Source organism: Ostrea edulis, chromosome 8, assembly GCF_947568905.1.
Source record: "Ostrea edulis chromosome 8, xbOstEdul1.1, whole genome shotgun sequence".
Lineage (NCBI taxonomy): Eukaryota > Metazoa > Mollusca > Bivalvia > Ostreida > Ostreidae > Ostrea > Ostrea edulis.
Window position 1 is genome coordinate 19409614 of NC_079171.1, and position 25415 is coordinate 19435028.

General features: G+C 35.6%; 1 protein-coding gene across 6 annotated transcripts in view; it reads right to left on the reverse strand.

Moving 5' to 3' along the window:
* Positions 1-25415, reverse strand: part of LOC125661657 (selenocysteine insertion sequence-binding protein 2-like) — a 50213-nt gene that overhangs the window by 12415 nt on the left and 12383 nt on the right. For 4 of the 6 annotated variants that reach the window (XM_048893724.2, XM_048893727.2, XM_048893726.2 and 1 more), the window contains exons 9-16: positions 23908-23985; positions 20860-20973; positions 19014-19084; positions 16872-16927; positions 12810-13017; positions 12359-12464; positions 6326-6440; positions 455-609 (exon numbers count right to left, since the gene is read on the reverse strand). In XM_048893724.2, coding sequence (XP_048749681.2) covers positions 455-609; positions 6326-6440; positions 12359-12464; positions 12810-13017; positions 16872-16927; positions 19014-19084; positions 20860-20973; positions 23908-23985 — 903 coding nt within the window. The remainder of the gene's footprint in view (positions 1-454; positions 610-6325; positions 6441-12358; positions 12465-12809; positions 13018-16871; positions 16928-19013; positions 19085-20859; positions 20974-23907; positions 23986-25415) is intronic. The other 2 variants (XM_048893728.2, XM_056147100.1) reach the window with 1 other exon arrangement.

Genomic DNA, 25415 nt, shown 5'->3' on the forward strand with positions numbered 1-25415 from the left:
GTGGACAAGGCCCTTCAAAAAGTCACTAAAAGAGAGATAACTCCTGACCGGAAGTGACGTCAAGCACGAAATTTTGCAAGCAAAGTCTCGTCACCAAAAGACATCTTTTCTGAAAATTTCGTGAAAATCGATCGAGAAATGGCTGAGAAAAACGTGTGTACTACCAAGGAAAATAATAATAATAATAATAATGAAGAAGAAGAACGCGAACAATAATAGTAAGGTCTTCCGCAGGAGACGGAAGACCTTAATAATAATAAAAATAATAATAATAATGAAGAAGAAGAACGCGAACAATAATAGTAAGGTCTTCCGCAGGAGACGGAAGACCTTAATAAGAAACAGAGTAAAAACAATATGTTCCCAAACTTTGTTTGGGGAACATAATTATACTCATTGTGTCATATTCTTCATACAGAAATATTAGACAAAAATCACGTCTTCTTTAACTTGCCTCTGTTCCACTGTAATTGAAGATCCCCACAACACTAACAGGAACCAGTTTAGCACAAGCTCTGCCAAGTGCGCGTCGTCCCAGGGCAAAAACAAAGGGAACATTTTGTTCGTTACACAGATTGAGTATGTTATTGAGTGCATCATCCAGACCACCTGTAAAAATATAAAATATCAAATCCCTGTAAACATATCAATCATCAAGCTCCCGTAAATATAAAAAAATTAAATATCAAGCTCCGGTAAATAGATCCATCATCAAGGTCCTGTTAACACGTCAAATATCAAGGTCCTGTTAACACGTCAAATATCAAGGTCCTGTTAACATATCAAATATCAAACATTTGTAAACAAATCAGCTCCTGTAAACATTAGAATGAGTTCATAATACAACAAGCCCACGGGCCACAATGCTCACCCACATCAACCTTCAGAAAAGATTTTTACCACATCAACCTTCAGAAAAGATATTTACCCTCATCGTATAATGATTAATTGTAATTTATCACACAATGTCTAGATCTACTTAAATGTACAGATTTTCAAATTTCTCTCCATATATTCTGATAAAACTCTGAATCAGCATTGTGGCCCAAACCCACCACCAGGGCATTGATTTGAAGAGTCTTGAATCTGCACTTTTGAGAATGCCCACCACCAGGGCATTTTACAGTACCTGCTTATTCTTGTGCACAAACTGTTGATGCTGATTATTCATGCAGAATAGTACACAGATGACTTAACTTGGGGCTGGTAGGGGACATGTATTGCTATGCAATACACTCAGAATGCTTGTTCTAACTATGTTTTCATCATAGTTGCCAACCTCCAACATGTAAAAAGAGGGTCATGACCCTCTTTGGAGAGAAAAAAAAATCTGGTCAAAATGCGTAATGCCATTCACGACATATTTACTAGGATTATATGTGTTTAATATAAGTGTTTATGTTTCAAAAATATTTACAATAGAAATGTGTGTATTGCGTATTTGTTGAAGAGAAGCATTGACAGTGGCACATTTTGAATTTTTCAAAACTGATGGAGATGGACAAAATTAAAAGAAGGACATACATTAATTAAACTTACTCCTTCAAATAAAATTATAAAAATCGCTAAAACGCATCATAGATGCGTATGGCCGAGTTGCAGTTTGGAAAATTATGCACGCTTCCATTCATGAAGTAAAAACATGCACGTATTTAATATAGTTTATAAGTATGAAGCTTTGAATGGCCGCAATAGGTATTTAGTGTGATAATGACCCTGACCTTTGGATTTCAAAAGCAACATGAATCTTGAATGCCATCAGGATTTGAAGTCTGATAAACATGCACCAGCAAGTACATGTATAAAAGTTAGAAGCAAGCTCAAATCTACAGTGTATAGTGAAAAAGAGACCTGAACCTTTTGACCTCAAAATAAATAGGAACCTTCCTCTTTTGGATGTGATCAAAACATGCAAGTCTGACGAAGACGCACCAAGCAGTATGAAAGTTAGAGACCGGACAAGCTCAAATCTAGGGCATTTAATGACAAAGTGACCTTGACCTTTGGACCTCAAAATAAATAGGAACCTTCCTCTTTGGGATGTGATCATGTTATGTAAGTTTCATTAGGATGTCCCTAGTAGTATGGAAGTTAGAGACCAGACAAGCTAATCGTGGACGCCGCCCGCCTGGACGCCCATCTTTCGCCAATTTTAAAGCCGAGATTTGCTACGCAACTCGGCTAAATAGTACTTTTTACATGATTTGACGTTTTGGCATGTTTTGTCAGATTATATTTAGCTCCAGACCCAATAGTGTGAGTTACACAATGGACAATAAGCATCACAATGTCCTCAATATTTTTTTTTTACCCATGAAAAGTCATTTTCCCAAAGAACCAGGGGACTTATTCACAAAATATCTTACGACTAAGATGAAAAAAAGAATTCTGTCTGATAATGAAATACTGATCACAAGGTCACAAGTATGTATTCAACTTTTATAAACCATGGATGTACTTTACATATTAATTAAGAATGTCTACAAGAAATGTAAAATAAGGAAATTACAGTGTTTGTAAATTTTGATCTTAGTCGTAAGATATTTTGTGAATAGGTGCCCAGAGCCACGAATAGCCAAAAATGGCCCTTAGTCAGAACATGATATTATTCTCGGGGACAGAAGCCAAGAATATCTATTTTTCAAATATGTTATTCTTTTTACGATATCTTTTCAATTTTTTTAGTTATTGACGTTCAAAGTACCCATTGTTTTGGCCAGATTGTTATTGACGTCACAATTTTGCAACGTAACGTCACAATTTTACAACATTTCATGTACTTTTACGTGGAAGTTCTCTAGGTATAAAAGTGAAACAAAAACACTATTCAGTGCAATTTAATTATGATATTGTAAATATTTAAATCTGTCTATGTTAATTCTATATTAAAACACAAACCTATATAGTATACTCGTACATCTCTTTCTCCTCTCTCTGTTTGTCTCCTTCCCTCTCTTTATATATATTTTTTAAATTTTTATTTATATGCAACCATTCAACAGTTTTAAAGTAATATTAATTCATTACCTCTTTACACAGCTTTGTTATTTAAGTATGACATGAAGATAAACACGATCCCAATATTTTAACTGTATAACCATTTACTGCACATACTGATAGTGGTTTTTGGGGGGGGTTTTTTGGGAGGGGGGTGGGGGGGCATCTTAAAAGGTACACGAAAACACGGTGGATCCAACCGTTGACTTACGAATAAGATCTATTGACCTATGTATGTGCGTTTCAATATTAGATGTACATGTAGTTTATGTTGCATATTGATCACTTCTTTTAACAATCTTTTATAAGTTTGCGGATTTTTATTTTTATTATTTGTTTGGGGGCCTGGTGTTATTATTATCCCGCATGTACATGTAAACACGCCGTAAACAGTAATAGCCAGGCTTTGGACAGCGGCGTTATTTCAGACGCACTTTGCTACATGTACAACTTTGGACAGTGAGTAAACATTTTAATCCTATGTTTCACACTTTTATTTGTGTTTTGCTATATAGGGAGTTACGTTTATGATGTGTGTGTGTGTGTGTGGGGGGGGGGGGGGGGGGGGGATAGGGAAACTGTTACAAAAGTAGCCGTACATGTACAGAATAACACATGAACATTTAGTTAAGCCATATGGATATAATTTATTTTACATTAGGCTAAAAAAAATTTAACGTGAACTAATCATCGGGTAAAATATGTTCCATTTATCTAATTTCATTAGTTTCCTGTTCGGATCATTTATTACAATAATATCTAGACCAGTGTGTATTTCAAAATGCCTTAATTATTATCATTAATTCCATAACATCTATGAAACGAATTCATTAATTAAAAAATCTTATTCTGATACTGCTACATATAATAGAACCAAACTCCCTCCTCGCATATATTTGGTTTATTAAACCAAATATATGCAAGGGGGGAGTTTGGTTCTATCATATATGTTTCTATTTATGTGAACATAACATCCACTTAATTTTGTTTGCACACTAACCGTTAGTGTGCAAACAAAATTAAGCGGATGTTATGTTCATATAAATAGAAACAAGAATCTTATCAATCATGGTGTAGTTTGGCATCCACCATAAAATTTGCTTATTTTAACACTTTCACATTTCTTCCTGTCATTAGGTTTAATTAATATCTTACATAAAATGCATGAGGGAAACCTTTTTCTGTTATCAGACACTTCCTCCATGTTACAAACACTCAAACTAAATTAAGTAGGACAATGGTTTAATAATGTGTTCAGTTCTTCCTTCTATAATGCTTAGTAATATTTTACTTAATTATGTAGGATAATATATTTAAAAATAAATACATCAACTTTTACTTCAAGAACGAGTGGGATTCATATGTTCACCTCTATTTTAATCAGTATTAATGACATCTTCTTCTCTTTTCCATTCGTCTTTTTTATTTTGTTATGATTTGTGGTTTTGAATATTTGCTGTTGAGACTGAATTTTCAATGATAAATATAATTGAAACAATGAAATATACACTATTTTCGTTAACATTCTTTTTACATTATTTTTTTATTCATTTTCGAATTATTCATTATCATTATCCTTTTTTATTAACTGCCTTGTATTTTTGCTAATTAGATCAAATGTAATTCTGTTTGTCAATGAATTTCATTTAAAAGCAAAACAAGATCCATATTGCTAGATATATTTTTCGTATTCATATTTGTATGTATTTCTATATATTGATTTCTGACGGATGAAATATGCAATGGACCGGAATAGCTGTGTGTCGAAATATAACGGTACCCGATGACGTATATCCAAATCGGTTGACACGTAAACAACCGAACGAATGTTGTAGATCTATACCTCAGAGACTTGTAGCCTACAGTCTATCCTTTGTATTGTTATGTGGATGCCTAATTTTTGTCTGGTACCCATATATTGTACTATAACGTTAGAAATCATTAAACAATACGGGATAGGCCAATATACCTTCGCATCTAAGTAGCCTATCGAGTTAGGCACCCCTCGGCCCTCCAAGTCTTTTTATGTACTGCGACAGCGATTTCAACATGTTCATCAGTGCCAAGAAAACTGAATGCACGGAGATGAAACATGTGAAGCCAGATATTTATTAAATTCAACGGCCTTCAGATAAATAAAATATGTATAGTATAAAGAAAATGTGTGGAAGTAAAGGCGCGGCACAGACAATGGGTGGATCTCGATTGTATCTGGATTGGATTGGAGGACTTAGCTTCGTAATTGTTTGATCAAATAACTAAAACTGTTAACTAGTACAAGGTTTTTGTAACTATCCCTAACATGGTTACATATATATTCAAGTTCATAAATTGAGCATATAATCTATTTGAAATTTTGGGGGCAAAATCGATTGATATACATAGCCCGATTCCGACGATGGCGCGGATCCGGTTTTATTTCAATAATATTGTTTGAAATAATCATATTTTATTAACTTTGAATAATTACTGGTTTCGTAAAAAGACAATGGAACAATCCCCAACTATAATATTTAAATATTACGATTTGTACTAAACCTATAGTTTGGAAAAGTATTCGGATTTCGTGCATGGAATGTGAAATTCCGGTTATTTGTAGAACATAAAAAGTAAAAATTCACTTATCCCCCGGCCTCGATCCAAAAACACTCTTAACTTCTATGCAGTATGTAATATACTAATTTACAATTCATTAATATTTATTGGATCGAGGCCTGGGGGTTATACATATTTTTGGTGCATATTGTTGGATATTATCAACTTTTACAAAAATAACACAACTGTTATGGGTTCTACATGTTAATATAATTTCTATATGCGTGAATTTTCGCGGAAAAAACACTGGATTTATAAAGAAGGTCTAAGCTATTTCATACCATGATGAAATTTTGGAATGAAGATACTTTATTTTACTCAAAATTACAGGGCCATATTTGGGTATTCGTGGTTCTTGTTCTTTGTTGGTAGATACTTAAGTATCGTTTTCTTTTTGTTGGCGTGTCTGCTGGCCCTGATAAATATCTCTTTTTGATGGAAGCCATTCTACATGAGGACTTCAATCCCCTATTTGTCACATAATTGTTCACACCTGCTTTGATAACTTATCTGTAATGTACATAACCATCGGCATTGTTTACGGAGATCCATTCGTGTGTTACAAACTGGAAATAACATGTGCGGACTAATTTACAAAACCAAATGCAGATATTGGGTGAAAGGTATGACCCGCTGGGTCATAAAAATAATCAGGTTACGGATAAAAAAATCAGTTATAACCCGACAAAATTGGGTGAGTTGTCAACTATGGTCTTCATAAATGTATGCATACCTTTAGACTGAATTTTCTCCAGATTTGGGGAGATGATAACCACCTTTATCTTTTTCAGTTTCAAATGCTTGGTGACCTCCCTCAATCCTAGTACTATCCTTCTCTTGGTTTTAGCCTACAAATAAATACATTTTTAGTAGAATACTTCCCAGGCAGTTAAACACAGATGTCTCTGTCACAAGTGTAGCTCTACAGTGTAGAATTTCTTGAAACAAATCCTACTTGATCAAGAATTTCTTTAGAGAGAGAATGAGAGAGAGAGAGAGAGAGAGAGAGAGAGAGAGAGAGTTTCTGAATACTCTAAAAAAAAAAACTTTTAAGAGTGTACATTCTGTAGGCCCTGAAAAATTAAGAAAGGTAATTTTATTCCATTTTAGTTTATCATGCCTTGAAGTTAGAAATTCATGAAAGTGTTGCTTTGGACATGACAAGATTTGAACTCCATACTTTAAAGTTCAACAAGCTGTATTAAGTTCTGTAAATGCAATCATAAAGATGGTAAATTGAAGGGAGTAATCAACCATTACTGATGGATGTAATTCATAGTGCTAAAACACCCTGAAAAGGATATCTATCTATTGAATTCTTCTGGAGAGATAGATTTTGAATGCAATCAAAGAATTTGTTTAAAGTTTGTACATCCCATAGCAGAGCTCCAGATAAGGTGCATATCGGAGTAAATACTCCTTAAATTTTACCAAATACGCATTTAAGTTGGAAATCATGTGTGTATTTGTGATTCATGTAGTATGATATAAATATGAATTATCTATTCATATGAATTGAGGTTAGCCCAGGGCTTGATCATACATGATATTCAGCACTAAGAAATACGTTTTGATGACAATCACAATTTTGAGAAATTGGAAGAGTTAATTCAAAACACTATTATATAGGCCTACTTGTTATACTTTCTCTTTTAAAGAGTTAGTGTGCGGTTGAAAGCACAGAAAAAAAACAATTTGTATTATCAATCGTGGACGAATGATTAAAGAATTGGATCATAATCATGTGACTGAGTGTCTGACATATTCAACTTTAATGCATCAATGATAAATATCAAATTCCCAATGACAATGAAAAGTTTTAATAAAAAGAACTACAAAGGAATTTCCCCGTAAATAGTTGGAGCGGCCTTTTAGCTTAAACTTTAAATCAAAGTTTAACAGAAGAAGTATCGTTTATCTGGTGACATCTTCTGTGCAAAAGAGCAAAGATAATCAGTAAATTAACAAAATACACTTTTGAATTTTTCTGAAAAGCAAAATACTCATTGATTTGAAAATCAGGCGGTAAATACTCTTTGTGGTAAAAAATTATCTGGAGCTCTGACTAAACAGTATTTGTGCTAATAACTACTCAATAGATTTATACAAACATATCTTTTTTTGTGTCCTTCCTACAACACGCCTCAGCAACACAAACCAATTCTTGTTTTAAAATATAAATCCATCAGGTTATCATTAACTGCCAGCTTTATCTGGTCTAACTACAGAGGTTATTATTAACTGCCAGCTTTATCTAACTACAGAGGTTATTATTAACTGCCAGCTTTATCTAACTATAGAGGTCATCATTAACTGTCAGCTTTATCTAACTACAGAGGTTATCATTAACTGCCAGCTTTATCTAACTATAGAGGTCATCATTAACTGTCAGCTTTATCTAACTATAGAGGTTATCATTAACTGCCAGCTTTATCTGGTCTAACTACAGAGGTTATCATTAACTGTCAGCTTTATCTAACTATAGAGGTCATCATTAACTGCCAGCTTTATCTGGTCTAACTATAGAGGTTATCATTAACTGTCAGCTTTATCTAACTATAAAGGTTATCATTAACTGCCAGCTTTATCTGGTCTAACTACAGAGGTTATCATTAACTGTCAGCTTTATCTAACTATAGAGGTCATCATTAACTGTCAGCTTTATCTAACTATAGAGGTTATCATTAACTGTCAGCTTTATCTAACTATAAAGGTTATCATTAACTGCCAGCTTTATCTGGTCTAACTACAGAGGTTATCATTAACTGTCAGCTTTATCTAACTATAGAGGTTATCATTAACTGTCAGTTTTATCTGGTCTAACTATAGAGGTTATCATTAACTGCCAGCTTTATCTGATCTAACTATAGAGGTTATCATTAACTGTCAGCTTTATCTAACTATAGAGGTTATCATTAACTGCCAGCTTTATCTGATCTAACTATAAAGGTTATCATTAACTGTCAGTTTTATCTAACTACAGAGGTTATTATTAACTGTCAGTTTTATCTGATCTAACTATAGAGGTTATCATTAACTGTCAGCTTTATCTAACTATAGAGGTTATCATTAACTGCCAGCTTTATCTGGTCTAACTACAGAGGTTATCATTAACTGCCAGCTTTATCTAACTATAGAGGTCATCATTAACTGCCAGCTTTATCTAACTACAGAAGTTATCATTAACTGCCAGCTTTATCTAACTATAGAGGTCATCATTAACTGCCAGCTTTATCTAACTATAGAGGTTATCATTAACTGTCAGCTTTATCTAACTATAGAGGTCATCATTAACTGCCAGCTTTATCTAACTATAGAGGTCATCATTAACTGTCAGCTTTATCTAACTATAGAGGTCATCATTAACTGCCAGCTTTATCTAACTATAGAGGTTATCATTAACTGTCAGCTTTATCTAACTACAGAGGTTATTATTAACTGTCAGCTTTATCTAACTACAGAGGTTATCATTAACTGTCAGCTTTATCTAACTATAGAGGTTATCATTAACTGCCAGTTTTATCTGGTCTAACTATAGAGGTTATCATTAACTGCCAGCTTTATCTAATCAAAGTACTTAAAGTACTCATGGGAGTTGAACATTGTGGAAATTCAGTTAGAAAAGATAGTACTGGAAGGGTAGGGGGATAAATGACTGAATATTATCATGATTTTAGATACAAATCAACTGTTGTTGTTTTTCAAAGCGTTACAACAGCAAACATGGATAATGGAAGGCCCATGGGCCACAACGCTCCTCGAGTAACTGAAGTCGTGTTGTTGTTTTCTAGAATTTCACCCCTTTATATTCTCATGAAAAATGTGACCACATATTATGGCCCAAACATTCAAATCAATATGGTTATCAATGCCTTGCAGTTATGAAGAAGTTGTTCCCCTGTATATATACATTCAAGTTTAATCCTAGTTATAGCTAATTCTAAGGATTCATTACTTGAAAAGGTAGTCCAATATGCTAAACTGTCACCTGAGTATACTACAGTCCTGTAGAGGATCAATGGAATGGTAAGTAATTGTATAATAACTAAAAAAAAATGAAATGCAAAAAAATTAAAAATTGTCGGGCATCGGAAATGCACAAGCCGAGTTGCGCAAGGAATGGGCATAGAGGGAACCGGCAGAAAAGTTTTCAAGAATTATCAAGCAGGGAGCAAAATTTTGCGTACATAAATTTCAGCCGACTTAAATCCTTTGTGACCTTGACCTTTAACCCTTGACCAAAATCAATAGGCTTCTTTGTCTCATCAAGGGCGATAATCCATCTAAGTTTAATTGAGATCCTATAATTTGTTAAAAAATTATAGTGCAGAAAACAAGATTTTCTCCAAATTTCAGTCTATTTATAGCCACTGTGACTTTGACCTTGTGACCCCGGAATCGATAGGCTTCTTGTCTTACTTAATCGATCTAAGTTTGATTGAGATTCTATAATTCGTTCAAGAGCTATGGTGCGGAAAACAAAATTTTCTCCAAATTTCAGTCTATTTATAGCCAGTGACATTGACCTTTGACCTAGTGACCCCAGAATCGATAGGCTTCCTCATCTTACTGAGGGTGACAATCCATCTAAGTTTAAATGAGATCCTATAATTTGCTCAAGAGCTATGGTGCGGAAATGAAATGTTGATGCGTGCCCGCCTGCCCGCCCAAAGGCACTTCATCAGATCATAAGCCGAGTTCGACTTCATCGCAACTCCGCTAAAAATGAAACACTAGTCAAATAATGTTATTTATTGCCAAGGTATTTGGGATATTATACTGTGGCTCAAACAGGGGGTGAATGAACCTGACAGTATGGAAAGCATATAGTGGAATCAGACTCGTGATGTTGGAATCTATAGTGATTAATAAACTATATATGTACAAGATCCATAACTATTTTTTTTTCAGTTTGTGAGGGAGAATCCTCGTGTCTCTTTCATCTGTAGACAAATAAACAATGTGTTTTGACCAGAGCAATTTCCAATCCTTTTTGCAGCATAAATTCAACATTGTGGCAACTGGGTTAAACTTTGATAGTGAAGTAATACATGGCAGCACCTTATCCCATGCTCTTAAAATTTCTGTTTGACACACACTCATGACATCCACTCAAACATTACAGAGTGCAGCAAAATCCCATTGTAATAGGGGATTCAAAATGGATAACTGGTACAAAATATGGAACATACTATTCAAAAAGGATAATGAATTTGACATATTGATGTCTTGGAAAAGGAAATTCTGACATCGGGGCTCTAAGCGTTTTCAAACATTGTCATTTGATAAAAGTGTTCTACATTTTTAAAAATAGAGATTAATATGTCTTTACATACATAGGTGAGAAAGTTTCCATAATTCCTAGCCGAGACATACCATGTATGCGCAAAAAATTCATAAACAAATATCACACTACTCACGTAGAAAATGTGGACCTTACCGTCATCAAGCGCAGCGAAACACGCCATTTCGAGATTATAGTCGACGAAAGCTCGGTAACAGTAATGAATAAAGTACACTCATTTTGTATCTATTTTGTGACTTTCTTTATTAAAAGGAACAGTTCTCTAATGTGTAACGTGCAATTACTACGTAATTCAATAACTTGAAGCATGAAGCAGTTTCACTTTGCCACCGGATATAAGAAATTTTATTTCGTATTCCGATCCCAATCGAAAGTTGTTGACTGGGAATGACGTGTTTTAATTCAATCTACATGTAACATCAAGCATTTTTTTTATATCACATTAAAAAAACCAAATATATACACATACACAATGTTGTAGAGTTATTTCTTGTAAATTTTCTGAGGTTTCGCACCATATTCGATATTTCGCACCACGGTGTCAATAGGGCTTGTGTGCAGTTGTCGTTCGTTTTCCTATCAATGTTTATAGGTGACGCTGCGCTACAAACGACAATTTTCAACCTTATCTTTTATTTTTCTATGTCTATCAGTATCAATTTGATCGAAATCTTGTATTCAAATTGATTTGAATACAATATCATTGCATTTATTTACATGTCAATTATCAAAATTATATTAATTCAGAAAAGTTACATGGATTATTTAATGGCGGATGTTTATAAAAGTTTATGTTGATTTACCTAGGAGTAAATCAGCTGACACAGAACCCCCGCTGACGACCACTATACAAATCAATACAAATTACTGCGCAGAAAAGTGCGTGATGACCCAGGGAGATTGAACATAGTTCAACTCCCAACTATAGAGGTTATCATTAACTGTCAGCTTTATCTGGTCTAACTACAGAGGTTATCATTAACTGCCAGCTTTATCTAACTATAGAGGTCATCATTAACTGTCAGCTTTATCTAACTACAGAAGTTATCATTAACTGCCAGCTTTATCTAACTATAGAGGTCATCATTAACTGCCAGCTTTATCTAACTATAGAGGTTATCATTAACTGCCAGCTTTATCTAACTATAAAGGTTATCATTAACTGCCAGCTTTATCTGGTCTAACTACAGAGGTTATCATTAACTGTCAGCTTTATCTAACTATAGAGGTTATCATTAACTGTCAGCTTTATCTTACTATTAGAGGTTATCATTAACTGTCAGCTTTATCTAACTACAGAGGTTATCATTAACTGTCAGCTTTATCTAACTACAGAGGTTATCATTAACTGCCAGCTTTATCTGGTCTAACTACAGAGGTTATCATTAACTGTCAGCTTTATCTAACTACAGAGGTTATTATTAACTGCCAGCTTTATCTAGTCTAACTACTGAGGAGTACCTTGACCGGATCTTTATGGTACATCCTGTCCTGAAAGCGGACGAGATCCTGTAACAGTCGTGTGCAGCAGTTGTCTAAGTCCTTGTTTAGCACCTGGTTACAGTACCTACAATGTTCATACTATAGATAACAACAGACTAGATAAAGTCTATGCATAATACTGGCACAAGTTTGTTTCTTCAGTCTTACTCTCGGGGGCCTCCATGGCCGAGTGGCTAGAGCATCGCGCTCAAAATTACACGGCCTCTCACCTCTGGTTGGCGCAGGTTCGAATCCCGCTCGCTCCGGTAAGTGAGAAAGTTTCCCAGTTTACTTTTGGAAGGTCGGTGGTCTCTCCCCAGGTACATTGTATCTGGGTTCTCTCTTCCAACAACAAAAACTGAGCGCCACCAGAAAACTTAAAAATTGTTGAGTGTGGTGGAAAACATCAAAACAAAACAATCAGTCTTACTCTCTGAATCGCCGACTATGAATTTTCATGCGAACTTCCTTGCCAATGGTTCCTGCTATTGGACTGTTGACCTCTGAATTCTGTGGGCTGACCCCGGGGGATAGGGGGCTCATATTGATTGGCGAGGTTTGGCTGATGGGTGACAGGTCGTTACTGGCAGGTGTGCCCGTGCCTGTGTAATCCACCACTGATCCTTTAGAGCTGACAGCTACAGAGACATAAACAGATGCTTGATTAAGCTATAGACATAAACAGGTGCTTGATTAAGCTACAGAGACATAAGCAGGTGCTTGATTAAGCTACAGAGATATAAACAGGTGCTTGATTAAGCTACAGAGACATAAACGGGTGCTTGATTAAGCTACAGAGACATAAACAGGTGCTTGATTAAGCTACAGAGACATAAACAAGTGCTTGATTAAGCTACAGAGATATAAACAGGTGTTTGATTAAGCTATAGAGATATAAACAGGTGTTTGATTAAGCTACAGAGATATAAACAGGTGCTCAATTAAGCTACAGAGATATAAACAGGTGCTCAATTAAGCTACAGAGATATAAACAGGTGCTCAAGTAAGCTACAGAGACTAAACAAGTGCTTGATTATGCTGGCTTCAATATTATATGTAAGGAGACTATTAAACAATTCTCTGTTTCCTATATAACACATTACTAAGTCACCTTCTACCAAAATCAATGAGTTGGCAAATTCTAAGTTAGCACAGTAAAGCTCAATATAGCAATCACCTCCATTTAGCTGTCACATTTTGTTCAGTATCAAGTTGGTCTCTTAGATTTGTGAGAACGATTATTGCATATTATATAGCTTTAAAGTACATGCTACTTTTTTAAAACAAACTTCAGGATAAATTTCTATTCACACCTTGTAAAAAAAATTCTTCCTCAACATTTATCTTGACAAAATACATTATAGGAACAAGAGATGTTTTTAAAACACATCCCCCCCCCCCCCCCCCCCCCCCCCCCCCCCCCCCCCCCCGGGGTGCAAAATTGAAAAGGGTTATACACATGCATCATTTAATTGATATTAGTATCATCAATTCAAAATATTGAGCAGACAATATCTTCCTAAGTCAAGAGTGGAGTGACCATGTGACCTAAAAATCAATAGGGGTCAACTACTCCTTATGTTGTACCAGTGTACCAAGTTTGATGTCTGTCAAGCAAATAATTCTTAAAATATAGGAGACAATATATTACTATGTCCAGTTCAACCCTTGACCTTTCACCATGTGACCTCAAAATCAATAAGTGTCATCTTCTCCTGAAGATGTACTAGTGTACCAAGTTTGATGTCTGTCAAGCAAAGGGTTCTCAATATACTGAATGGACAGTAAATTCCTATGTCCATTTGACCCTTAACCTTTGACCATGTGACCTCAAAATTAATAGGGGTCATCATCTCTTGAAGATGTACCATTGTTCCAAGTTTGATGTCTGTCAAGCAAAGGGTTCTCAAGATATTGAGCAGACAGTATATTCATATGTCCAGTTTGACCCTTGACCTTTGACCATGTGACCTGAAAAACGATAGGAGTCCTTTACTACTCATAACCAACCTACATATGAAATATCATTCTGATCAAGTGAATGGTTCTCAAGATATTGAACAGACAACGTGGTCTACAGACCGACATACCGACCGACAGGTGCACAGCAATATGCTTTGAAAACACATAGACATCCAGGAACTGCAGGAAGACAAGCTTATTTACATCAAACATAAACGGTGCTTGAAATTCAGAATTTTGCCTAACCATCCCCTTTAAAAAACTGCATAAAGCACAGAACTTATTTAAACAGCTGGTATAATCAGAAAGCTGAAATTCTAACCCAAATTCATTTAAAGTGTCAAGGTCAATGGGAGAAAAAAAATCATGTTTAAGAAAAAACAGTAGATGCTCTTAACATATTAAAACACAGTTTGCCTAAGTTCAAGGTCAATGAAAGACAAAATTGAAAGTACTACATATTATGGGGCCTCAAAATTGTGAAGATTCTTTGAGATTTGAAAACTTTGATTCATATACATGTATATGACAAAATCAACAAGAGGCCCATGGGCCACATCGCTCACCTGAGTCACCTTGGCCGATATCTGAAGACTTTCCATATATACAGTGGAGCTTCACCTTCCGGGCGATTTTTCTAGGGAACGGAATTTTAATACGTTATTTTGCATCATTTAATCCGGAAATTCGCATTCCGGATCTGGACGGTCATATTTTACTACAAAACGTTAAAATGCATTGAAAATTGTACCGTTAATCCGGACAGTACTTTTTTCGAGGGAAGGTCTTTGTCGGATAATTTTAGCAAGGTGTAAATTGTAAAGAAAACAAATCAAACTGTCTAATTGAGGCGATTACCTGTACCCTGTCAACACCTTCCTTTGATTAGGTGGTGTGTGATGATAAGTTAGTTAGATAGCACGTGTCGATCGAGACATTGTATTGCCAATCTTTGCACATAAGATCTGTATTGCATGTAGTGTTGAATTTTGTAAATAAATCTATAGCATATTTTCTAATAGTCTTGATCAATAGCTTAATAGTATCAATGAATTAAACATCATGTCGTAATGATATGTTTTATTGAATTGCTTGTTGTACTGATTCGTAAATTGATATCGGCTTCTTCTAGATTCTAGATTTTATATTGTTGATTGGCGTGAAGTATACATGTATGTTCATGCACATGTATATATAGTAAGTTTTTAATGTTTAGAATGTCACACATGTAGAATGTACCTGTGTACGATTGATTCTAATACAATGCACACATATATTTCAATTTTAGTGCTTTGAAATGCATGTAAATATTACCATTTTCATAATTTATTTACTAATGCAAATGTTTAAATCCAATGATAGAATGTGTTTAATTCACTACGCATCAATAATGTAAGCATATTGGTTATTTTTGTAAAGATAAAAAAAATATGCGATTCAGTTATCCGGACGCTTCATTTATCCAGATGATTTTGCTGGGAACCAAAGTGTCCGGATTAACGAGGCTCCACTGTATTTACATGTAAAACCTTAGTCCCTATTATGGCCCCAAACCTTCCCCTGGAGGCCACGATTTTTGCAAACTTGAATCTACACTACGTCAGAGAGCTTTCATGTAAATGTCAACTTCTTTGGCCCAATGGTTCTTGAGAAGAAGATTTTTAAAGAGTTTTCCTATATTTGTATGTAAAACTTTGAACACCCCCCCCCCCTACTTGTGGCCCCATCCTACCCCCCAGGGGCCATGATTTGAACAAACTTGAATCTGCACTATGTCAGAAAGTTTTCTTGTAAATATCAGCTTTTCTGACTCAGTGGTTAATTGAGAAGATTTTAACTATATTTGTATGTAAAACTTTGATCCCCCTTGTGGCCCCATCCTACCCCCGGGGTGCCATGATTTGAACAAACTTTAATCTGTACTATGTCAGAAAGTTTTCATGTAAAAATCAGCTTTTCTGGCTCAGCGGTTCTTGAGAAGAAGATTTCTAAAGATTTTAACTATATATTTGTATGCAAAACTTTGTTCCCCCCTTGTGGCCCCATCCTACCCCCAGGGGCCATGATTTGAACAAACTTGAATCTGCAATATGTCAGGAAGCTTTCAGGTAAATTTCAGCTCTTCTGGCCCAGTGGTTCTTGAGAAGAAGATTTTTAAATGACCCCACCCTATTTTTGCATTTTTGTGATTATCTCCTCTTTGAAAGGGACATGGCCCTTCATTTGAACAAACTTGAAAGCCCTTCACCTAAGGATGCTTTTAGCCAAGTTTGGTTGAAATTGGCCCAGTGGTTCTGGAGAAGAAGTCGAAAATGTGAAAAGTTTACAAACGGACAGACAAAATGTGATCAGAAAAGCTCACTTGAACCTTCGGTTCAGGTGAGCTAAAAATATAATTTCGCAGCGTTTCCAATAAAATGTGTCAGAAATGAAGCATTTATAGATCTGCTGCCGTTTTTGACACAAGGTGTCATTTTCTCCAGGGATTCACCTTTTAATTTAAAGCGTTATCAGAAGCAATGACACTCACCATCTTGAGACAAGTCACTTTCATTTCCTGACACTACACCAATACCCAGAGTCACACTGTAACAAACAGAAACACATCACAAAACAAGCTGTTTCCTAGGCAACTAAAATGATGCTCTGTGATTGGCTACTAAGTTGGGGATAAATAGAAGGCTGTAAAAAATGTGATATCCCAATATCACACAGTCCTGTTTTGCTGTCACAATTTTACAAGGCATATTTTCCTATGTACAATATTATGTATCAAATAGGAAAACAAATTGTTCTTTTGGGTTACGTATAAAACAAAATCATTATCTAGATGTAGATCAGATCCGTCTCCAGGTGTATTAATACCCCTGACTAGACCTCAATAACTAATGTCATGAGATGTGGCCAACTTCACTCCTTTTGGATCCACAACATGGAAAGTTGAATCTCCATCACTGATATGCATATAAAATTTGCTCACCTAAGTTACACAATACGACTGTTACAGGTTTTTATAAACCCTTATTGGGATCTTTCATTACACCAAAACCTGTACAAAAATATACTTTATGAGGTTCATTCAACATTATACTAACTGTGCCTAATTTGCTTATATTGAATAGAAGTTTCCAAAACAAGAGGCCCATGGGCCTTAACGGTCACCTGAGTATCATAGCCCATACAGGGAGTCTCATATTTGCATTTAAGTCTCAATATGGAGTCCTTCGTGCACATGTTTATGACATTTCAAAATATGCACATAATTCCTATTCATTTATAGAAGAAGGAAAAATGTATGTTTGAAAAATATAAATCATTTTGACATCCCCCCCCCCCCCCCCCCCCCCCCCCCCCCCCCCCCCCCCCCCCATGAATTCCACAATTTAGAAAAAGGACATTACAAACATCATAACCATGCATTTATCTCACATGACTGTGAAAGTTGAGAAGAAAAAATGAATTTTTATACATTCTTATTCTGTGGCCATATTGGCCCTGCCAAAGGGCCTGAACCCCTGATCCAGGAACCATGAATTTCACAATTTAGTAGAGAGTTTCATGAACATCATCATAATCATGCATTTAGTTTTATTCAAATATATATACATGGCAGTAGAGAAATACATCTTCACTATATGTTCGCATTGACCCCGCCCTAGGGTTTGAATCCTGACCCAGAAGCCATGAATTTCACAATTCAGGTAGATAGCTTCATGGACATCATAATCATGTATTTGGCTTTTCTCAAATATATATGGGAGTACAGAAGATTTTTTAAAGATCTAATACATTTTCACTATATGGCCATATTGGCAGCACCCTAGGGCCATGAATTTCACAATTTTAGTTGAGGGTTTCATGGATTTAGGTTTTTCTCCTACATATGCGGGAATAGAGAAGATTTTTGAAAATTTAACTTTTTTGCATATTTTGCCTCGCCCATGAGGCCCCGGGGGAGGTATTACCATAAATTTCACAGTTTATATTCCTTTTATCCTAGAGATGCTTCAAACCAAAAAAGTAATGTGTAATGATTGGACTTGTAATTTTCAAGAAGTTAAAAATGTAAAATTGTTAATAGACGACACACGACGACGGACAAAGACTGATTGGCAATAGGTCAAAATTCAAAAATACATGTATGAATCATATTCTTAGAAATCTCTACATCTCTACAGTGGAGCCGTTATTGGGACATCTCGTTTGACAGGAACCATCAATCCTTCTGAAGATTCTGTCATTAGCTCCCCCCCCTTTTACAGCTTGTAGATGAGTACATCATTAGATCTCTCTCCCTCCCCTCCCCCTCCCTCACAGCTGGTAGATAAGTACATCAACACACCTTCCTGTCATTAGCTTTCCCCCTTACAGCCACTTGTTGAGTGTATCAACACACCTTCCTGTTATTAGCTTCCCCCCTTACAGTCACTTATTGAGTGTATCAACACACCTTCCTGTTATTAGCTTCCCCCCTTACAGTCACTTATTGAGTGTATCAACACACCTTCCTGTTATTAGCTTCCCCCCTTACAGTCACTTATTGAGTGTATCAACACACCTTCCTGTTATTAGCTTCCCCCCTTACAGTCACTTATTGAGTGTATCAACACACCTTCCTGTTATTAGCTTCCCCCCTTACAGTCACTTGCTGAGCGTATCAACACACACTTACCCATTGTTGGCAGATTCAGCATCCTCAAGAAGCCTCATCTTTTTCTTTTCCTCTCTCTCTTTCAAGATAACCTAAATTTCCAGGGGAAAAAATGAGGAAAAAAAAATCATTACAAGAAAAAATACAACTTGAACATAAACAATGTCAAAGGCAAACAGTAGAACTTGTCAAGCAATCAATCCTATAGGAAAGGACACATCAGTGTGAACCACTTTGTAGGAATACTTAGAATTGATTTGCTTTGAAAAATGTGGTCCAAGGCACGGTATAAGAATTCAAAAACGTACCTGCTCATGGATTTAACTAAGACAAGGACAAGAGAAGCACAAGATGAGTTTGTGAAACACTATGCCCCCCTTTTCAGAGATGATGTTTCCTATATATTCCTATGCAAAACTTTCAACCCCAGCTGTGATCCTGACCTTGACCTAGGAGTCATGATTTAATGATGAGAAGTCTGTCATAAATATAGAAATAATATTTTGAAATTTAAGAATTTACTCTTTTAGTGAAAAAAATTCAATCTGAGTGAGTGGAAATTCAGGAAAAACATGTTTGTGAAACACTGATGCCTTCGTATGGCAGCAAAAAGTTTTTCAAAAGTAGGTCATATCCCGTGGCCAAGGTCATGAGGTGAAAAACTCTGGTACCCAAAGAAAGGTCTTGTCACATGTAAAATATAAAAGCCCTATCATCAACCATTGAAACAGGGTTTGAAACTAACTTGAAAACTTTGGTAGCCATGTGGGCTACTGAACTTTGCAATTATAGGGGCCCACATCAAAATTTAGTCACCCACTGACTAGAACACCTTTTATTTGAAAAGCATTTTCATGTTTTGTTATGCTGTTTGGTTTACACGACATGCAACCGTCAACAAACAATCGGGGTCCTACAGGTGACATTTGATGGCATTACAGAAAAGAGATTCACAGTGAATACGCTAAGACAAAAAGATAACAGAAGTCTGAGATCATGGAAGACCAACCGACCACGACACGACACCCCATGCATGCGACGAGCATGTTTCCCAGCCTTTATCCCGAAGAAGAGGTATCCAGTATTAACTCACAATACGAATAAGTCACATAGGGTTTCTCCTTTGACTATTCCACATCTGATATTAAAATATAAATCTATTGACCGATTCCTCCATATCTCTGATATTAAGATATAAATCTATTGTTTTAATATCATGATATAAATCTATTGATTGATTCCACATCTGAAATTCAGATATAAATCTATTGATTGATTCCACATCTCTGATATCAAGATATAAATCTATTGATTGATTCTACATCTCTATGATATCAAGATATAAATCGATTGTTTAATATTAAAAATATAAATCTATTGACCGATTCCACATTTCTGATATTATGATATAAATCTATTGATTGATTCCACATCTCTGATGTCATGATATAAATCTATCGACCGGTGCTGCTGAACCACTCCTTAGATACCTCTCACAGAAAAAGACATCTGTCGGGAGGATCTTACTTTATTAGATATCCATGGGGAGGATCTTACTTTTTTTAGATATCCGTGGGGAGGATCTGACCTTTTTTAGATATCCATGGGGAGGATCTTAATTTTTAAATATCCGTGGGAAGTATCTTACTTTTTTAGATATCTATGGGGAGGATCTTACTATTTTTTAGATATCCATGGGGAGGATCTTACTTTTTTAGATATCTGTGGGGAGGATTTTACTTTTTTTAGATATCTGTGGGGAGATCTTACTTTTTTTTTTAGATATCCGTGGGGAGGATGTTACTTTTTATTAGATATCCGTGGGGAGGATGTTACTTTGTTTAGATATCCGCAGGGAGGATCTTACTTTTTTTAGGGAGCTGGGTTTCTTTGGTTTGGGGTTTTCCCTCTCCTTTCCTCGTTTGACAGGAGCTGATGCATCCAACAAGTTGTGTCCCAATCCTGGCTTCTGAAAGTAGATCTACAAAATGTAGCTTAATGTGGATACAACACATAGTGTAATTGTACAATCCTGGCTTCTGAAAGTAGATCTACAAAATGTAGCTTAATGTGTATACAACACATAGTGTAATTGTACAATCCTGGCTTCTGAAAGTAGATCTACAAAATGTGGATACAACACATAGTGTAGGTGTACTTATTTATTAAAGTACTTGTTATCTGGTACAACTAAAGCTAATGCTCTACCTGATGTAATCATAACTCTGCACTACCTGACGTAATCATAACTCTGTACTACCTGACGTAATCATAACTCTGCACTACCTGACGTAATCATAACTCTGTACTACCTGACGTAATCATAACTCTGCACTACCTGACGTAATCATAACTCTGCACTACCTGACGTAATCATAACTCTGCACTACCTGACGTAATCATAACTCTGCACTACCTGACGTAATCATAACTCTGTACTACCTGACGTAATCATAACTCTGCACTACCTGACGTAATCATAACTCTGCACTACCTGACGTAATCATAACTCTGCACTACCTGACGTAATCATAACTCTGCACTACCTGACGTAATCATAACTCTGCACTACCTGACGTAATCATAACTCTGCACTACCTGGCGTAATCATAACTCTGCACTTTTCTATGAATGAAAATGGACAATGCAGATTTTCATATTCTAGTGATCATAAATAAACTCTCCACCAAAGGTGCTAAAATATGAATTTCACTGAAATAAGTACATGTCAAACAGTGCTGACTACAGTTATACTGGCAACTACTGAATTAGTAGTTAAACTGCAAGGTGAAATTGATTTGCAGGTCTATACAATTTGTAAGTAATTCCAAAGATCTGTTATTTCAATTGTTATTCTGTAATTGTAATCATAGTCCAAACAAGATGTACTGTGAGCAATGCTAACTAAGAATACCCCCCGCTTACCCCTATCTCCGAAAGGGTGTTGTTAATAGGTATAAATTACCTCTTTCCTGAATCTCAAAATATGGTATGCCTTTGTAGAAGAAAATGGAAGATATAGTCCGAACACAAATCCATGGCATAAACTTATAATTTTGACCTTGAGATCAAAGGTCAAGGTAATAAAGAGGTCATAAATGTACATGACACATAGTCTCATGGTGATACACCCATGTCTTATGGTATGACTATGTCAAAACCCTATAATCAATTTTGACCTTGAGGTCAAAGTTCAAGGTCATATGGAGGTCATGAAGGTACATGACACATCATCTCATGGTGATACACTCATGTGTTAAATATGGTATGCCTATATCAAAGAACAAAGAAGTTATGGCCAGGACATGAATCCATTGTAAACAAAAACCTTTAATTTTGACCTTGATGTCAAGGGTCAAGGTCAAATAGAGGTCATGAAGGTACTCGACACATCGTCTCATGGTGATCTACCTGTGTGCCAAATATGGTATGCCTAAGTCAAAGAACAAAGAAGTTATGGCCCGGACACGAATCTGGACAGACAGAGTGATTCCTATATACCCCCCAGAACTTCGTTCGGGGGGTATAAAAACATCAAAAAACATTGTATGTACTGAATTAGTAGTTAAACTGCATGGTGAAAGTGATTTGCAGGTCTATACATTTTGTGAGTAATTCCAAAGATTGTACTTCTGTTATTTCAATTGTTATTCTGTAATTGTAATCATAGTTCAAAACACATCAAAAACATTGTATGTAAAACTTTGTTCCCCTCTTGTGGCCCCATCCTACACCCAGGGGTCATGATTTTAACAAAATTGAATCTGCACTATGTCAGGAAGCTTTCATTTAAAGGTAAACCTTTCTGGTCCAGTGATTCTTCAGAACATTTTTAACGATTTTTCCCTATATATATGTACATGTATGTAAAACTTCGATCCCCTATTGTCGCCCCATCCTACCCCCGGGGGTCATGATTTTAACAAAATTGAATCTGCACTATATCAGAAAGCTTTCATGTAAATTAGAATTTTCCTAGCCCAGTGGTTCTTGAGAAGAAGATTTTTAAAGATTTTCTCCCTATATATTTGTATGCAAGAATTTGATCCCCAATTGTGGCCCCATCCTACCCCCTGGGGTCATTGATTGATTGATTAAATATTGTTTAATGTCCCTCTCGAGAATATTTCACTCATATGGAGACGTCACCACTGCCAGTGAAGGGCTGCAAAATTTAGGCCTATGCTCGGCGCTTATGACCATTGAGCAGGGAGGGATCTTTATTGTGCCACACCTACTGTGACACAGGACCTCGGTTTTTGCGGTCTCATCCGAAGGACCGCCCCATTTAGTCGCCTCTTACGACAAGCAAGGGGGTACTGAGGATCTATTCTAACCCGGATCCACACGGGACTCCCCGGGGGTCATGATTTTAACAAACTTGAATCTGCACTATGTCAAGAAGCTTTCATGTAAATTTCAGATCTTCTGACCCAGTGGTTCTTGAGAAGATTTTTTAAAGATATTCTTTATATATTTGTATGTATAACTTTGATCCCCTATTGTGGCCCCATCCTACCCCCGGGGGTCATGATTTTAACAAACTTGAATCTGTGATATTAGTCACACTTATTTCTATGAAATGATATTAGTGTACTTATTTCTATATTAGTCATACTTATTTCTATGATATGATATTAGTTGTACTTATTTCTATATTAGTCATACTTATTTCTATGATATGATATTAGTTGTACTTATTTCTATGATATGATATTAGTCATACTTATTTCTATGATATGATATTAGTTGTACTTATTTCTATGATATGATATTAGTTGTACTTATTTCTATGATATGATATTAGTCATACTTATTTCTATGATATGATATTAGTTGTACTTATTTCTATATTAGTCACACTTATTTCTATGATATGATATTAGTTGTACTTATTTCGGTGGAGTCAACAAACCTTGTTCTCCTTGGTTTTGAGTTCAGGTTTTTTGATAGCCTTCTGTTCAACTGGTCTGTGAACTTCAGGTTTCTTTTTCTGAAATGAGCATCATTTTATGATTATGATCTTCATATACACTGTACAAACATGAGCATTGTGTTGGTGAAATAATTCTGACTGGATATACATGTATCAGATGTCCCATAATTATATATTCTAATATAAGATAACATGCATCACAATCAGATTATTGAACAGTGAGTGGGTCACTACAAGCACATAACAATAAACTAGTTCTCTTTTCGCATGTTATGTCATTCTGCATGTATTGTATATCTACCCAGAATCATTTTAAGGCCTCAAAAAGTTAATCAACATGGGTGATGTTCTTGTAATTTTTAATTTAAAAAAAAAATTTCTGTCAGGTTTAGTCTAGTATAATGGTTTTGGTTTTTTTTAAACTTAAAATTCCTTGCGTCACACACTAATGATTTTCATGAACAGTTTCATATCATTTCTTGTAACTTGACATCGGAAATTGAAGCATTTTATCACCTGACATGGTTAAATTGAAGCATTTTATCACCTGACATGGTTAAATTGAAGCATTTTATCACCTGACATGGTTAAATTGAAGCATTTTATCACCTGACATGGTTTTTCACTGAAAATGTTGATTTACATGCTTGATTTTGACTTCAAGAAGACAGAGGGTGTTGGAGAACATAATTCACCGTTTAAGGTTTGACATGTCTTTGAATGATACAAGTGCATAGATAATGTTCTCCACTGTGTCTTTGAATGATACACATGTATAGATAATGTTCTCCACTGTGTCTTTGAATGATACACATGTATAGATAATGTTCTCCATTGTGTCTTTGAATGATACACATGTATAGATAATGTTCTCCACTGTGTCTTTGAATGATACACATGTATAGATAATGTTCTCCACTGTGTCTTTGAATGATACACGTGTATAGATAATGTTCTCCACTGTGTCTTTGAATGATACACGTGTATAGATAATGTTCTCCACTGTGTCTTTGAATGATACACGTGTATAGATAATGTTCTCCACTGTGATCAATGTTTGTGATTAAGAAAATATGGTCCAAAAACTTATAGTTTTCATCAAACATTATAGAACTGGGGAAAACTCCATATCTTAGATCAGCAGCATTTCTCTAAAAATAACATATCACATGGCAAACATAAATTACATGTAGGCTCATTACATACAATGTCCCCTAGATGAGACAGCCATGTGAGATTTTCCTTTCTCACATTATCACCAGTGTGAGATCGACTTTACCCATGTGAGACAGCCATAATAAATTATGAATTTACTCATCATTTCAATGTGTCCTATTTACACTGATACATCATATTGACGTTGTGTTGTTGTGATGTCACTAGAGTGTGCTGCTGACCGCATGGACGATTAACAAAAACGAAGCGAATTAGCGAATTATATCACAAGTATGCATGGGATAGGTAATTAGAGTTATGAACACATACAT